This window comes from Fonsecaea pedrosoi, assembly GCF_000835455.1.
Source record: "Fonsecaea pedrosoi CBS 271.37 unplaced genomic scaffold supercont1.8, whole genome shotgun sequence".
Taxonomy (NCBI): domain Eukaryota; kingdom Fungi; phylum Ascomycota; class Eurotiomycetes; order Chaetothyriales; family Herpotrichiellaceae; genus Fonsecaea; species Fonsecaea pedrosoi.
Window position 1 is genome coordinate 861,120 of NW_013550608.1, and position 16,278 is coordinate 877,397.

General features: G+C 53.0%; 7 protein-coding genes across 7 annotated transcripts; 2 read left to right on the forward strand and 5 right to left on the reverse strand.

Moving 5' to 3' along the window:
• Nucleotides 1-115: 115 nt before the first annotated feature.
• Z517_11630 (guanine deaminase) lies at nt 116-1,649 on the reverse strand (the record flags this gene model as incomplete). Its single annotated transcript, XM_013423214.1, has 2 exons — nt 116-1,305; nt 1,424-1,649. The coding sequence occupies 2 exons, from the start codon at nt 1,647-1,649 to the stop codon at nt 116-118; spliced, it is 1,416 nt and encodes a 471-aa protein (XP_013278668.1).
• A 485-nt stretch (nt 1,650-2,134) lies between these two features.
• Nucleotides 2,135-5,737, reverse strand: Z517_11631 (uncharacterized protein; the record flags this gene model as incomplete). Its single annotated transcript, XM_013423215.1, has 2 exons — nt 2,135-5,596; nt 5,648-5,737. The coding sequence occupies 2 exons, from the start codon at nt 5,735-5,737 to the stop codon at nt 2,135-2,137; spliced, it is 3,552 nt and encodes a 1,183-aa protein (XP_013278669.1).
• A 314-nt stretch (nt 5,738-6,051) lies between these two features.
• Nucleotides 6,052-7,100, forward strand: Z517_11632 (uncharacterized protein; the record flags this gene model as incomplete). The annotated part of the gene is made up of 2 exons (XM_013423216.1): nt 6,052-6,207; nt 6,267-7,100. The coding sequence occupies 2 exons, from the start codon at nt 6,052-6,054 to the stop codon at nt 7,098-7,100; spliced, it is 990 nt and encodes a 329-aa protein (XP_013278670.1).
• A 396-nt stretch (nt 7,101-7,496) lies between these two features.
• On the reverse strand, nt 7,497-8,618 carry Z517_11633 (uncharacterized protein; the record flags this gene model as incomplete). The annotated part of the gene is made up of 1 exon (XM_013423217.1): nt 7,497-8,618. One exon carries the CDS (start codon nt 8,616-8,618, stop codon nt 7,497-7,499), a length of 1,122 nt encoding a protein of 373 aa, XP_013278671.1.
• Nucleotides 8,619-9,083: 465 nt separating this feature from the next.
• Z517_11634 (uncharacterized protein) lies at nt 9,084-10,019 on the reverse strand (the record flags this gene model as incomplete). The annotated part of the gene is made up of 1 exon (XM_013423218.1): nt 9,084-10,019. The coding sequence occupies one exon, from the start codon at nt 10,017-10,019 to the stop codon at nt 9,084-9,086; it is 936 nt and encodes a 311-aa protein (XP_013278672.1).
• A 1,914-nt stretch (nt 10,020-11,933) lies between these two features.
• On the forward strand, nt 11,934-12,932 carry Z517_11635 (uncharacterized protein; the record flags this gene model as incomplete). Its single annotated transcript, XM_013423219.1, has 3 exons — nt 11,934-12,003; nt 12,103-12,389; nt 12,504-12,932. 3 exons carry the CDS (start codon nt 11,934-11,936, stop codon nt 12,930-12,932), a joined length of 786 nt encoding a protein of 261 aa, XP_013278673.1.
• Nucleotides 12,933-13,437: 505 nt separating this feature from the next.
• Nucleotides 13,438-14,269, reverse strand: Z517_11636 (uncharacterized protein; the record flags this gene model as incomplete). Its single annotated transcript, XM_013423220.1, has 2 exons — nt 13,438-14,024; nt 14,107-14,269. The coding sequence occupies 2 exons, from the start codon at nt 14,267-14,269 to the stop codon at nt 13,438-13,440; spliced, it is 750 nt and encodes a 249-aa protein (XP_013278674.1).
• Nucleotides 14,270-16,278: the final 2,009 nt, after the last annotated feature.

Sequence of the window (16,278 nt, forward strand, 5' to 3'; positions counted from 1 at the left end):
GTCATACGACGAAATGTGTCGTCCTACACGCTAATCAGAATAAGTACACCGTATGCTGTGATCTGAATGTCCGCTCGATATCCCTGGGAGAAGCATTCTTCCGTTCCTCACTCCATCATCCCCTCTCGTGTACCAACCTCCCTCCCACCCAGACTCGTTTGATATTCCTCTCGTCGCCATTCCACACCCATTTGGCGACTCGATCCTCCCAAGATTCCCAGCCAAAGATGTCCACCCCTGTGTCGACCCCGCCTCCACTAGCATCAACATCCCCCATCACAATCTCCTGTACATCCCAGAGCATGCCCTCGTCGAAGCCACCCAGCCTCCCTTCCATCCCTACTACTTTGGCGCCACCCATTGTGGCCAACCACAGTCCTTCTGCCACGCTGAGGTTGTACTTGCTGTCACCACCATTCAAGAATCCCACGTGTCGGCTCACAATGCAAGCGTTCCGCACCGCATCAAGTATGCTGGGGCTATACCCACCGCTGATATCTGTGCCCAAGCCCACTTCGATCCCTTCATCCAGCAACGCCCGCACCGGGCACAATCCACTCCCCAGTGCACTATTGCTCGCGGGACAGTGACTGATCTTGGTTTTCCTCTGCCTGACCAGTTGCATCTCTTCCTGGCTGAGGTGTACTGCGTGCGCCAGGATCGTTCGTGGTGTCAGCAAGCCATGATGGTCATAGACCCCTGCGTAACTCGACTGGTCGGGAAACAACTCCTGGACCCATTTCACTTCGTTCAGGTTCTCTGAGATGTGCGTCTGCACCCTGAGATCTTCTTCCTTGGCTAATGTGCCTAGTTGGGATAGTGTTTCGGGCAGACAGCTAGGGGCAAACCTCGGAGTGATGATGTGAGCCACGAGCTCTCCTGAGGGGTCAAGGGATCTGCAATATTCGATGCTGGCTTTCGTGTTTGCTATCGTCTGCTCGGTGCTCTCGTCTCTGTAATAGTCCGGACACGTCTCGGGTCGATCCATGCACACTCGCCCAATATACGCCCTTTGACCCTTCTTGAACGTAATGTCGGCAAGAAGATTCGTCGCCTCGACGTGAATTGTGGCATAGTATGACGCGGTTGTCGTCCCGAGAGAGAGAGTCTTGGAGACCACCCGGTTGTAGACAGCTTTGGCGCGAGCGAGGGGATCGGGTGGCTCAATGGAATCTTTGTACATGGGAGATTTGTCGGTGCCGAGCGAGGATTCCAGCGGGAACGTGTATGTGGTCAACCAATCCAGGAGAGTCGACTTTCCGAATATGCCGATGTTGGGATATTGCGAAGCGTGTATATGGGTATCTGTGTGTAGCGCTATGGTCAGCCTTGTTCCGCGAACAATTCTTCGCTCGTTGTGTTTGTCGCCAAATCAGCACAGATGCTGGACCAGCAAAGGTGTGTCGTCCAAATCGTGACCTACCAATAAAACCAGGAAAGAAGAATCCATCATCCCCAGCAGTGACCACGGGCGCCTCGACGCCGAACTTGCTAATCGCGTCATTTGGCCCGTTCACAGTCCAGTCCGCCTTTTCAATCACGCCTCTGCCGTCTTTCCGGTCCACCAGCACGGCGCCCGTCCGTATCAGCAGCTCATCAGGCTTCGGGGTGGAGATGAAGCGGCCAAAATAAATGCGTTGCTGGGTCATCTTTGCTGGTCTATTTGCGAGTATCTAGTCCGGGGACGAGAAAGAGTCTATTCTTCCAAGGAATGTGGCGGCATCTAAATAGAGGAGGGGGAAAAAAAGATGCAAACAGCAACGAAAACAAATCACCCTGGCGCTCTTTCACCGTGGCATTGAGCAAGAGGCCTTATCAGGAATACGAAGAGACGGAGAAGCAAGCAAGAAAAAAGAGTGGCCACAAGTGGTTCAGAGAAGACGAGGGTGGGCAGCCAATCGGCGTCGTGTTGATGTCGCTCAGTGGCCGTCGGCGCATCCCGACATGTGCTACAATTGGCATGTGTAACCTGGCACCCTGGCACCCTGGTCAGCCAACCACGATATCATCCCATTTACCGAGTACATCTTCATGGATGGAGGATACAAAAAAAAGACACAGAGGTCGAGTTTAACGATTGAATTAATAACGGGGGTGCCTCTTCTTGTATGAGTTACCACCACGGTCTTCGCTGTCACTCATCGTCGTCGCTATCCACAACAAACCCTCCCCGAACCATAGGCCGTCGTCTCGCTGTCGGTATTATCTCTTCATCGTCATCACTCAATTCCACCTCCGCTTGGAATGTTTTGCTGCCGATTTCGACAGCGGCGCGTGGCTGGTCAAGCTCGCGGAGCTTAGTGTGTCCGTCACCTGCTTCAATATTCGCTTGTGCGCTTTGTGAGGACATTGGAGTATCGCCATCGTCCTCTTCCTCATCCTCACTATCCCACACCCGCCGCTGCTGCGATGACGCTGGCTCGGTATGGTGGTCATCGGTGTCAGTCATAAGCAGATCGTCGTCACTCTCTCGCTCTTCCTCTGTCTGAGCAGCATGCTGCTTCTTGGCTCTCTTGGTTGCTTTCGGTCGCTGCTCACTGATACCCAGGCTGGTCTGGTTTTGAAGCTCATTGCGAATCTTTTCCGCATACTTCGTTCGCATCTGCTCCTCCCTCTCGAAGAAGAGCCGGTCCTTCTCTGCATCGGATTCATCGTCACTGTCCCTGATGTAAGCTTCACTCTTGATTTTGCGTCGCCTGTCCAATGCAGCTGCTTTTCGTGCGGCTCTTCTTTGGGCCGCAAGTTCCTCGTCAATGTCATCCTCTCCATCGTCATCTTCGCCTCGCTTCCTTTTGCGCTTCGCCCGGAGTTCGGCAATGGCGTCCTTGGATTTCTTCTTGCGCGGATTGTCCGGGAACAGAAAGTCCTCTTCACCTTCAGAGTCGTCAATGAATGCGTCGCGTGGCGCTTCGTCCCCATCATCTCGGTCTGGCTTCTCTTTGTTCCTTGCACGACGGATCATGTCTTCGGCGTCTTCATTCTCGTCTTCCCCTTGCCACGGCGTCTGTTCGTACTGTTCGACTGCCGCCTTGTGATCTGAAAGCTGTCCAGCGGATACTTGTCCTGGGATGATCCACGTCGTTCCAAGCACGTCTTCATCTCCGAGCATTTCAAAGCCAACCAAACGCATCAGCAACTTGAGTCTTCCGTTCTTGAACATTGCCATCTTGATGTCCTCCGAGGAAGCGTGCACAGTTATGTACGATGGTTCCCCGACATCAACGTTTTCCGGGGGTTCCTCTCCATCCCTTTGTGCGGCCTCGGTAATTCCCAGTCTCCGTGCTTCGGCTTCGGCTTCCCAGGCATGTCGTTCATCAAAAGCGTTTCCCAGTGTCGTCTTGACCCATCGCACAAGATCTGCCTTGCCGTCTTTCAGCAGGACTGTGACGACAATCCCGATCTGTTCCTTGATATCTCTTCCGGGCGCCGGCCTGATTTCTAGTTCTGCAGGCGCACGAGTGGTTGCGATTGTCTGTTTCTCCTGACCGTATTCGAGATAGTACAGTGTCGAGTTGATTTTACTGAATAGCATTTCCACTATCAGCTCGGGTCGCTGATCGATCTTCTTGAACATCTTCTTGAACACTTGTCTGGAAAATTCCGACCATTCTCTGTACATTGCATGTCTCCTGTCGAGGCCATCCGGTCCGTTGATCATCTTGTTGAAAAGGGCGATGATGTCGATACGATAAAGGAGGACAGCCAAGTCCTGCTTAAACGCGACTCGATAGAAGAATCGATGGGCACGTTTGAGTTGTTCAACGCTGAGATCTCGGTATAAGGTTGTAAGAGAGACAAAGGTGTTGACAGAGTTTTGTGTCGAGAACTTTGCCGCGAATCGATTGAAATCGAACTTTCGTTCCTTGGAGACTTGAACCACGTCGGCGATGTCTTCATTCTCAGACACCTCGTCATCCGCAGCAGGATCGTCACCGGGTTGAGCAAGTTTTCTCCTCTCTTCCTGACGCTTCTTCTTCGCCCTGCGACGAGACCGTATCTGCAGGTCGACGTTCTCCTTCGAATATCTCTCCAGCATGCGTAAAAAGACGTGCGAGAGCTCCGTGCAAGCGTCGAGATAGCCAAAGCCCTGATCCTTGTAGCCTTTCAGGATCTCCACGACTCGATCATGCGTCGTTTCCTCGTAAAAGATTCGGTTTTGGATGTTGTCCGCGATTTCTTGATCCTCTTCCAACGGGCTCTGTGTCATCTCTTGTACCGTAAGCAAAACCTGAGTGAAGCATCGCATGCAGGCATTCAAGTCTTGCCACTCTTTGTTGTCCAAGGACACTTGCATGAATCGATTCAGCATGATGAAAGTTTCTTGATTGAGAACAGCGGCAACAATCGAATAGCTCTCATCGGTAAAGTCGTCTCGCACTTTGTCTGGCTTGACCTCCTTCTTCTGCGTCTCTCGTCGGATACGCTCGGCTTCGAGAAACCATGCCACTGCATAGAAAAACTGGCGATAGTTGACATCGACCAGCCGTTCTGCCTCTCGCTCAATGGCTTTGCGCAGATGTGTAAAGAATGGATTAAATCCAGAATCGAGGAACTCCTCGACGAAGTTTCGTAGCTTCTCGGCCGCCGAGTCAGTGAGATGAGTAGTGCGATCGAAATCGTGGATTGTGTGGTCGATATCTCTGCGTTTCTGTTGAGGCTTATTCCATTTCTTGGACTTGTCCATGTTCAACAGCGCCTGCTGATCGTTTCGGAGATTGTCCTGGCCCGAGACGGCCGACATCTTTTCTCCCTCTCGTTTTACCCATATCATGGTTCCGAAGCGTCCATGTCTGCTCCACTGATGCTTCTTCGCGTCTCGATTCTTGCTCTCCTCCACAGCGAGAGCGGCCCCCAGGTCCGTGATGCCCTGACTCTTCCTCTCTTGCTGTGTCATCCACAGTCTTCGCGGGTCGACACCTTTGATCAAGTTGAAGAGTATGTCCAACACAATAACATCCTGCAAGTTGAAATCGTCTCCCATATTTGAGCAGATGGTCAGAAGCAGAGCAAAAACATCTTGGTCTCTGAACGCCTCTATGGTCGCCGATCGGGAGACTTCTGAATCCAAGCCCTGGCTCGGTAAATTGGGAATCTGCTGAATCACGGCGATGTTTCGAAAGAAGTAGAGCATAAGCTTGAGGATACCTTCGTCTCGGCTCGTTCTCTCATCTCTGGCCACGGCTATCGAGGGTAAGCCAATGCGCACTACCTGGCGGAGGATATTGCTAGTGTCGCAGCCCAGGACGGCGGCCTTGTATACGACTTGTGCTTGCTGAATGTATGGCGTGTGTCGGTGATGGTTAACGGTCATTTCTCCTGTAGTCTCCAGTGGCCATGTTAACGGCACCAGTACTTCCAAGCATGCCAGCGCAACGCGAGCCTTCAGCTTGTTCTCCTTGCCGTCTTCGGGCCACGAGGCGAGAATGGGTATCAGGTCTCCCCCGACAAGCTTGGCTTCTGCTAGACATCTCGCGACATCGAGGCGGTTGTTCTTCTCGTCGTACAGCTTCAGCCACCGCTTGAGATCCCGAAGACAGGCAAGCGCGTCGTCACCGAGGACGTAGCGGCCATCGTCGTCTGTACTACTCCCACCAAGCTAGCGTACGTTAGAATATTCAGTGTTAACCAGGGGCGAAGAGACACATACTGCGTTGACCAGACTGTAAACATAGGCCCGAACTTCAGGATGAACGGTCTGGGCCTTGGTGAAAGGATTGCTGTCGTCGATATAGTCCATATCGTCTAGTCATTACCGTCATTGTCGAGAAATCAGGAAGTTGACGACAGCGAAGAGGCAGGTGTTGGAAAGACACGCGCAGCGACGCGTGCTCAGGACGCGTTAAGGCATTCGGGCGGACCATGCAGCCCCCCATAGTGCACGTTTCGCCTCTTATCGGTGAGCCTCGGTTTTCGATAAGGGCGAGTGGGAGCCTTGGCGGGCGCTTCAAGGAGAAATCCCGGCGTTTCCAGACCTTTTGAAGCACAAGCGGGCGCATTCGAGTCGAGAGATTCCTCAACTCGCATAGGTGAACTGCCAACAGCTTCTCCCCAATGGCTTCGTTGTCGAGATTTTCCTCCCGACTGATGGCTCCTTCAAAGTCGCAAGTTGCCTCGCAGAGGCTCGCCTCGCTCAACCGCCAATTCTCTTCCACGCCCTCATTGGGCTTCGAAGTGAAGAAGCTTGGTGTCGTTGGTGCTGGTCAAATGGTATGCTTTTGTCATAGGTGAAATTGTGAAGTCCATGTCCAGCTTCTAACGACGAACAGGGTCTAGGAATTGCACTTGTCGCAGCTCAAAAAGCCCAAGTCCCAGTCACGCTTGTGGACACGTCCCAACAGTCGCTCGACCGCGGCCTCGCATTCGCCGACAAGCTCCTCGCAAAGGATGTCTCGAAGCAAAAGATCACCGAAGAGATCGCAAAGGCTACAAGAGAGAGGTTAAGGCCCACCACAAAGATATCGGACCTGTCCGACGTGGACATGGTCATCGAAGCCGTCCCCGAGATCCCGTCGTTGAAGGAAAAAATCTTTGCTGAACTCGCCGAGACATGTCCCAAACATGCCATCCTGGCCACAAACACGTCGAGTATCAGCATCACCAGGATCGCGCGTGCGACCACAAAGGACCCCACCGATACCTCGGCGTCGTCGCGGGTTGTGTCGACGCACTTCATGAACCCAGTGCCCGTCCAGAAGGGCGTGGAGATCATCTCCGGCCTGCAGACCTCTCCCGAGACGCTCGCGACGGCCGTCGCATTCTGCGAGAAGATGGGCAAAGTCTGCTCTGTCTCAGCCGACATCCCGGGATTCCTCGCCAACCGGATCCTGATGCCCTACATCAACGAAGCGATCATCTGCTTGGAGACCGGGGTGGGCAAGAAGGAGGACATCGACAGCATCATGAAGAACGGGACCAATGTGCCAATGGGCCCGCTCACGCTGGCGGATTTCATCGGCCTGGACACTTGTCTGGCCATCATGGAGACGTTACATGCCGGTCTGGGCGATAGCAAATACAGGCCCAGCGTGCTGCTAAGGCAGTATGTGGATGCTGGCTGGCTGGGCAAGAAGAGCGGCAGGGGTTTCTACGAGTATAAGTGAGCCGGATTGCCACCAGGCTTGTTGGATATACAGCACTCAAGATGGCGGGTGCTTTGGCGGCATATTTCTGTATAGCAATGGGCCATTCCCCCCTGCTAGACGTGCGGATTAAGTCGGAGGTATAAAGAAAAGCCCACTATGGTCAATGATCAATCAAAAAATCAAATGTATTCATAATGAGCCCAGACTGAATCTTGTCAGTCTTTTTTTTTTGGTCCTTGTGGAGATCCTCTCGTCGCTTGTTTTCCCCCAATAGCCAGCCGAACGTTGAACCGTACCAGAACCAACAAACTCTAAAGAGACCAGTGTATCCCGGACCAAATCGTTTCCTCGATCATGTTCTAATCATCCACTCATACTTCTGAAGAAACCTGCACTTGACCGAAACCGTTCGTTCTATGTAAACTTTCTCCTGGGGACTTGGGTGGCCTCGTCGAGACTACCACTACCCACCTTTTCCGCACCGGTCAAGCGGGCGTTGAACTCGTCGAGACGGTCCAGGGGCAGGTTGAGGAAGAGATGCTTGTTCTTCCAGCGCACCTCGCTGTCGATGAACTCCTGGACGGCGCGTCCGCCGGGCGGCGGGGGCGGCTCGGTAATCTTTGTGATGAGGTAGGCGGTGCTGGCTTCGGCGATGCCGTAGATGAGCACTCCCAGCAGGGGCACCTTGACCATGACGGCGAAGGCGGCGGAGAAGCCGAACAGCACGCCGCTGCGGTCGAGGAACCAGATCTTCTTCTGCTGGGGGGTGAAGCGGATGCGGACGAAGTAGGGCTCCAGCAGGCGCGACATGAGGCTGCGGCTCGAGAAGTACGTCTGCAAAAAGTGCACCATGTAGTGCTTCGGGAGGACCAGGCCGGACGCGAAGACGATGCCCGCCGGCACGGGCCCGACGGCCTTGTTGAACGTGTAGAACGACGCCGCGGGGAGGACGAAACGGCCTACCCCTGGCAGGAACGTGAGGGCGTAGATGGCCAGTGAGATCGCGGCTCGTCGGCCGTACTTGGTGAAGAAGATGATGACTCCATCGACCGGGGACCGCCGTTCCTTCTTCTCCCGGTCGCCATGCGTCGAGTACATCTTGAGGGTTGGATAGTACATACCCCGCAAGGTGGCCGGGTCGTCGGACTTGTGCTTCTGCACGTACGTCGTGTCGACCCACTTCAGGGACTCCATGAACAGGTTGTCCAGTGTCGGGGTCACGGAGCCCATGATCATCATCAGACCAAAAGGGATCTGAAGCACCGATCGTGAGATGAAGTCCAGGCCCGAGATGACCTTGTCGTCCCAGGTCTCATGGTCGAGGTTGACAAATATGGATGTGATCCAGATCAAGATTTTGACGAGGTAGATGGGAATGTTGAGGATGATGCGGATGGCGAGGCCCGCGCAGACGGCGATGGCGGCTTGTCGATAGTGTGCGGTGGTGAACAGCTCCGGGTTTTGAAGAGCTCGATGGGCGCCTACAAAGGTGAGTTGCGCGCCGCGGAGGATCGCATTGGGGTCAAAGTTGGACATGATGCGGAGTGAGTTGAGCGAGAGTCCAGCCCAGAGGATGCGTCTCCGGATAAATTAGAGTCTCAACGACACGACGAGGAGTGGGAACAAAAGAGTGCCCTGGTGGTGGTGGTGGTGATGGTGGTTGATGCTGGAAGAGTTTCGTCAGTGGCGCAGTTGTCGACGAGGCTGGGGCTTGGCACACAACCAAACGTGGATTCGCAGGCAAGGCTGCGTTAAAAAAGGAGGCATTGGAAGGGGTTTCTCACTTGGTTCACCACCGTCTGTTCTATGAAAATGCATTTAATCAAAGAACTACCTTGTCAACACAGATCTGTGGGAGAAGGGTTCGACCCAGAGCCTCTCTATAGTCTAACAGCTGCAATTCTCCGCTTCCACCTCGCTCATTTCTCATCCTCTATTGTAGATTATATTTTGTGAGTTTGACTCCATCTCCACTGAAACGGTTGGAGCCCTCACCATTATCTACTGATACTGATAATTCTCATCATCTTCTTCGTCCTCCATGTGCGTGGCGAATGTCGCATCCTCGGTATCGCCGTATAAACCCTCGTCGTCGTCCTCTTCGTCTTCGGGATAGTGTTCTTCTTCTTCCCCCCAATTCTCGTCTCCTTCGCCCATGGCTGCTTGATGATTAACACTAGTGTCGTGGTCGCCGTATGCTCCTGGGAAACGGCTGCCACCCGCGACGGGTTCTTGCGGGTGATTGGTAGCCATAGGCTGGGACCCCTGGCTACCGGCACTGTTGGTGTTGCTGAACTGGCCAAAGGATGAATTCGACCGACTCGCAATAGATGGTGAAGAGCTGTTGCCGAACTTACTCGAAGGCGCAAGCCCACGCGTTGAGCCCCCACCCATTGAGCCTATGTCGCCCTGTACCGATCCCTCGCTCGTGAGGGAAGATCCAGTTTGGCGGCCAAAAGAGAAGCTCGAAAACTGGGGACTCCGCACCGACGTGTCCATGGTGGGGGCCATGGTAGGGTGGGTTCGAGTCGACTGTGGCGGGAACCGCGAGCTGTTAATGGAACCTGTCATGGGACGTTCGGATCTGGGCGTAGGAGGGATCCCTCGCAGCGAGCCTGCGGGGGTTGTTCCGACAGAACCAGGTGTGAGTGGGGGAACACTCTGCCCGCTGGCAATGGAGGATGTCGTGCTAGTCTGGCCTCTGGTCGAAGGGGTCATGGCACGCACTGAGGATGGTGGTGATGATCCATGCGGGCGGGACGAGGGCGGCGGCGGCTGAAGGCCAGGAGGGTGTGCTGCAGCAGAAGTTCCCGCCTGCCAATTTGTCTGTGTTTGGAACCTGATATTATCGGCCGGGGTACCGGTGGAGGCTCTTACGTTTGGGTGCAACTGGGGGGCCGGCATATGGCTTGTAGAAGCTGGAGCGTGGGAAGTCATGGTATCGAATGACCGATTTATTGATTCTGGATGAAGTTGGCGCCCTTGATTCACTAAATATCTCAGAGGGGTTGTAATATTTGGTGGCAGACTTGATGGGAAGGCTATCGATTCGAACTTTTAAAAGAAAGATTATATTCCGTATCCGTGCAGAAATTAGGCTGGCCAACACCTCAACAAGGGAGGTTCTATTATCGGGCACGTCCAGATCAGGAAAAGCCGTCGAACGGCACAACGACGGTGAGACGGTGAATTTTTCCGCTGATGGCCTAAAAGCCCTGTCGGAACAAAGCACCTCATGTTGTACTGCACATTTGCGGGGGATGTGGAGTGTTTGGTGTGGCTGGGGACTATATCCTGGCTCCTGAGGTTCGATGCTGACGGCAAGGATGACCCCTATCACTCTCACCTCATGTGGACGATGACAACGTACTTCCTTCAGGATGGCCTTTGTCCACATTAGTACGGTGAAGATCGGGCCAGGTCTTGACCTGATGGTCACGGTGCACTATTTCATTGGATTGGTTCTGGATTAGTACACCCGTCGATGGTTATACAACCGGGCTATGACTGAACGGTAAGCAGTTGATACCAATGGTCATACCGTATACAAGTCTATTAAAGGCCCACCCGAGCTACTTTCTTTTAGTCTGCTTCCTTTGACCTGTTTTTGCCCAGTACGAGATATGTATCCAGCGCGCTTTGACGACAACTTGTTTGGGCTGCGTCCGATTTTTCCACCGAAGAAGCGGCCTTGTTACCCTCGGGCTTTCAACTTGACCTTGGTATTACTGGACAGCTAATCTCCGTTCGAGATGGAAGATAAAGAGCTGACATGTCTACTCATCCGCAGGGGGGAAAACCGCAGGGTTCTGGATTGGGAGCTCGGCTATCTGACAACCTTGGTGATCCTGCTCAGGAGTCAGGACATCTCCCCTTGTCAGCAAATTCGCTCAAAATAGCCCTACATCCACGTCTAGGCTTCGAGGCAGTATGATCCAAGTCCGCCGATGCCACTGTACCTCGAACCTGCGATGAGGTTTGGTCAAGAGTCATATACGGGTCGGATAAGAGGACATGTTGCATCTTAATCTCCTGGCTCGTTCTTGCCTGGACATTCGCCCAATCCGTCATTTAGCATATAGGCTATCACAACCGGTCTGAGATTAGGGGGGAAAAAAGAAATAGACATGCCAGTGCACCGCTATGGTTCATCATCTGCTTCCTCAGAAGAACTGAGTTGTAGTTGTAGGCCCTGAGAGTGGTATGTACATACACATACTCCTATCCCACTACGCCATCACGTCTTTTCTAAGGGGTCCGACCAATATACATTCTGTATCTTGTCAACCATCTGACGCGCGCAATGACTTGACGACAACGAGTACACGACGCACTTACCGACAGATACCTACTACATTACATGGTCGCATGAATCTCACATTTCGCCGAAGTCGGAGCCTTGTTTCTCCGAGGCTCCGACTTCCCCCTGCCAAGCATTTCCAACTTTAAACTTTGCCTACTTCCCCATTCTTGCCTTCCTCATTCTTCATTCTCCGCACCGGGTTCGGCTGTATGTATTTGTCTACTCCTCACCTCACCCCGAGTTGTCCCCTATTGTATACCTAGGTATGGACGAGAGGTGGATGGGACTGGAGACGAGACATGGTTTTTTCTCGGCTAACGACAAAGTGGATTTTTTGCGAGCTGTGTAACTTTTTTACTTTTTTTCCTCCCGGTAATTCCCAGCTAAAGATACATATCTATCTATCTATCTACCTGTTGCGCTCCGTGCCACACGCTGTCACGGATTGTTTAGGGAAAAAAGAAATAAGAGCTTCGTTTTCACCTCGTGGGCCTAGACACCTTTCGTGACCAGAGGACAGAGTGACACAGATCCATATTCGATCCATCATGGCGTCGCAATATCTGGGAAACATGTTCTCGCTGGAGGGGAAGACGGCCATCATGACGGGAGCAACAGGTATATGATAACACTCCCCCGCCTCCCTCCAGCTATAGCCAATCAAGTCCTTTGTTCATCATGTTGCGACTCACTCACTCACTCTCTCACAACGACCAGGTGGCCTGGGCTCGGCACAAGCAACTGCCCTAGCCCAAGCGGGCGTGTCGACCATCGTCTCGATCGAAGCGCCCAACGACCCGCAGTCGGCAGATCTGAAAGCCAAGGTCGAAGGTGTCGGCAAGAAACTGGTAGCTTTCCACTGCGACCTGCGCAACCCCAAGAGCCTGCGCGAGTGCTACGCGTCGATATGGCAGGCCGGGATTGTGCCGGACATTCTGATCAACTGCGCGGGCGTGATGCGGCGGAATCTCTGCGAGAATGCGACCGACGATGAGATTGATTTGGTGAGTAGGATTCAGGTTTTTTTTCCCCCAACGACAACAATAACACAGTTCGTGTTCTAAAAAGAAACCCGAAAACTGACATCCTTCCTTTTTTTCCCCCTCTGTTGTGTGTAGCTGGTCGAAGTCAACATCAAATCCTACTACATCTCGATGCAAGAATTCGGGCGCAAGCTCTTCTCTCTCAACCGGCCAGGAAAAATCGTCAACATCGCCTCCGTCACCTCGTACCAAGCCGGGTTCAACACGAGCGTCTACTCGAGCACAAAAGGCGCCGTGCTGCAGATGACAAAGGCCTTCAGCAACGAGTGGGCCGGCAAGGGCATCCAGGTCAACTGCATCGCCCCTGGCTTCATGCGCACGTCCATGACGGCCCAGTACCAGGACGACCAGAAGATGGTCGACTACCTCATGATGCGGGTGCCGATGCAGAGATGGGGCGAGCCGCAAGATCTGGTCCCCGCTATGCTCTTCCTCGTCGCTCCGGGGAATACTTTCACCTCGGGGGCCTGTCTGATTGTGGACGGCGGATACTGCGGCAAGTAGTTCTTAGGAGGAGTGGTAGCTGGGGCCGAACAGTGCTCGAGAGGGGTGGTAGCCTTTGGGTGGTAGATGGGACTGTTGTAGCCGAGTAAATAGATCGATTGTAATTCCGCCCGCCCGCTTCCTGGCCATACATCGTCCATCCAGTATTGTCCTCGCGCCAGATGCTGAGGTCATTCGGTCAGATCATAGCATTTTGTCCAAACTCTGCAAAAATGCACCAATATTTTCCCGGTCATCGTACACATCTCTGTGAAAGCGGAGACATATCAAACCCGATGACAATCCCGAAGCAAAAAGTTGGCTACGCCAATCAAAACACCATACTGAAAACCCAGTTCCGGTGCCTTTGTACAACGTTCCATGTTTCTCGTTAAATGCGATGCGACGTAGGTGGTTACACATCTGCCACTGTTGTAACGGAACTGTGATTAGGTTTCGTTTAGACTCGGAAGTCGAGATTCATAATACCCTCATACGGGCTTCAGAGTTGTTTGCACACATCACATCACTTGCACCGGTAAGAGATAAGGTGTTCGGCCGTCGTCCGCGCCAGTTCCCGCCAGATGCGAGCTCCATAGTCGGCCAAGAGCGATGTTTCATTTCCCTTCGCCACTGCGCGGACAAGACCACGCGATTCATCGCCGCGTTTTGATCGCACGGCCGGATTGCGGGAGGAGGCCTGGGATCGGGTCCAACCTTCGGATTCCAGACTCAGAAAGGCGTGCATGTCGTTGCTCGTCCGGACCATGTGGACATTTGGGTCTGACTCATGGGGCTCTCCACACGGCACAGCGACGGGATGTTTTGACGCTTGCGATATGTTCGAAGTTGGTGAAAAGGGACACAGGACTTGGTCTCTCTTTGGCGATTGGCGATACTGGGAGAGATGTTCAAAGCTCTCGGGCGTGGCTACCATTATCACGGCGCCAGCGTTGTCAGGGGTGGCCTGGTGTCTCGTCTGCTCAGTACTGTGGCACGCATTGAAGCTCGGAGAGCTGTCGCGATGGCCAGGAAGGATTTCCAAAGCACTGTCGAGACGCCAAACACGGCAGCTGAATTTGTTGACGTTGGAATGCTGGCGAAGGATGCGCGCTGTGTCGTGGCGAAAATAGAGGCGCGGTTTCCATCCACAGAGGAGTTGGAGGCGTTGGCACTGTTCACATCTCGGCCGTACCTCGTCGCATTTGACCTGAGAGGAGGATTGTATCAGTTGGGTTGAATGTGATGAGCGTCAAATCATGATCGGTTGGTATAGAGGAGAGGAGGAGGAGGATGGTGATTGTCACAGCATCATGCACCATGACCCGCTTACCTTGCGGTCCCGACACGTTTGGCATCCTGTCCTCGTCCTGTTGTGCGGATGTGATGGAGAGTGTTTCCTCGAGCAGGGGTCCTGCAGCCGTTGGTCCCGAGATGGCGACAGTCTGGTCCCAAGGCTCATCTTCCTGGGTCGTGACGATAGCAGGCAAGGAGAAGCAAGCGCTCGATGATGATGCCTGATTGCTTTCCTCGCGAATGCAAGAACCGGTACTCGCAGGTTACCTGTGGAACGGTAGTCCGTAGGAAAACTCTAGCAAGAGCAGAAGATGGTACATTCTTTGCTCTGTACTTGGCGGTCGCAACTTATCAAGTTCCTGAACTTGGGAGGTCTCCTTACAAGTAAGCAGGCAGGACCCTAACCCCCAGTACTGGCCGTATGTACTTCGATCCTGAAAAGAGCAACTGGACATGCTGGGACTAAGACAATAAGCGCGAGTCCAGACCGCAACTAGACCAACATGAATAATAAGGTCATGAAGCTCACCATTCACAGTCTCTGTAGTGGTCAAAAGCGCGTTGCCGATCATTGCCTCAACAGCGAAACACCCGGGCACCTCGGACGTTGCACTGCCACCCTGCAGCGGAGATCATTTCCGATGCAGGGGGTTTTTTGTGCTGATCCCAGGCCTAAAGCCTCCCGTCAAGCCATCTCTGTCGCTCGTGGTTTGTGAAAACTCGGTTCAGTTGACAAAGACTTGCTGTGGGATGGATTATCGTGGTTATCCAGCGCCTTGACGAAGCCTTGCTGTGCCCTCATCCTACCTACCTCTCAAAGTCCAAGACAGTCTGAAAGCGGGTAATTGCTGGGCTCGTTTCGAAGAGCGAGTGTGCAAGAATTCGACATATGGTCCAGGAGAGAAGAGACTAGTGATCAATGGTTCGGGAAAGACAGATCTCGAGGAGGGTATCAGGACTGCGACGAACATTAAAGGATCGGTCCGATGTCAGGCAGATTTGCTTTTCATGCAGCACACAAACTCGGAAGAGCAAGCCTCATGCGTCTCTTGCAGCCCATGAACCTTGATGGGACTAGGATGAAAGATGGTGGTGTCAAGCACACAAGTTGTTGGAAAGAATTCGTCATTGAAGTTGCTGGTCGATGACCTGCCATCCAACTACAATCTTGAGTATATCGAAAGACCAGGAATCAGACGGGAAATCAACGAGCCGAAAACGCCTCAGGTCCCTGCTGTCAGCAACAAGTTACCCCGTACCGAGTACCTCATACCGCTTGTCCAAGCCAGCACGAAGAAAGAGGGAGTATCCTATACGTACCTCGTACAAATGAGTAAGAGACCGAATCCGGATGTAGTATCCGAGAGGCCTCAAACAAGGAGAAGGCAGCGGTGGTATGGGTCTCCACCACTGCGCAGATCGACGCGGCTGGATACCAAAATAGGTAGGGATCTGCGTGGGAGAAAGTCACAGCCGAAGCCACTCGCCATGTCCTGGTCTGCCTTGTCGCCGGCGTAAAACTTTACTCACAATAAACAGTTCAGCTTCTCTCAAAGAGGTAAGATATGCTTTTTGAGACTCGGATTTTTTTTTTTTGAAAAGGAGTGTTTTGGCTCTTTTCGGTTCTGGTGGAAGTCAAACGACCTTACGAGGCAACAACCCCTCTTTGTTTTCCTTCGCTTGATGGAATGGCATGAGGAACTCTAAAGAGAGAGAAAATTACCGGTTGCCCGGTGTAAGAGTGAAAGGTTGATTCATTGAGAGGTGAGTCCGGATACAAGACGACACAAGAGGCGGGAAATACTCACGCTAGTCGACACGTGATACCAGTCACATGATATATACTACCAAGGCGATGTATTGACCATGACGCTAGTCCTTTTGAGATCTTAGCGGCGATTACTCCAAGGTCTATTCAGACGGAGCCCTACGAGGACTAGAAAAATCGTACATTAGACCCGGATCACGGCCACTGACACTGACGCCCAGGACGAAGGGCGCAACCTCTAGCATCCTCTCTGGAATGATCATTCCTTGACGCATGAGATTGAACCCTGTAGCCTTTGCCTTG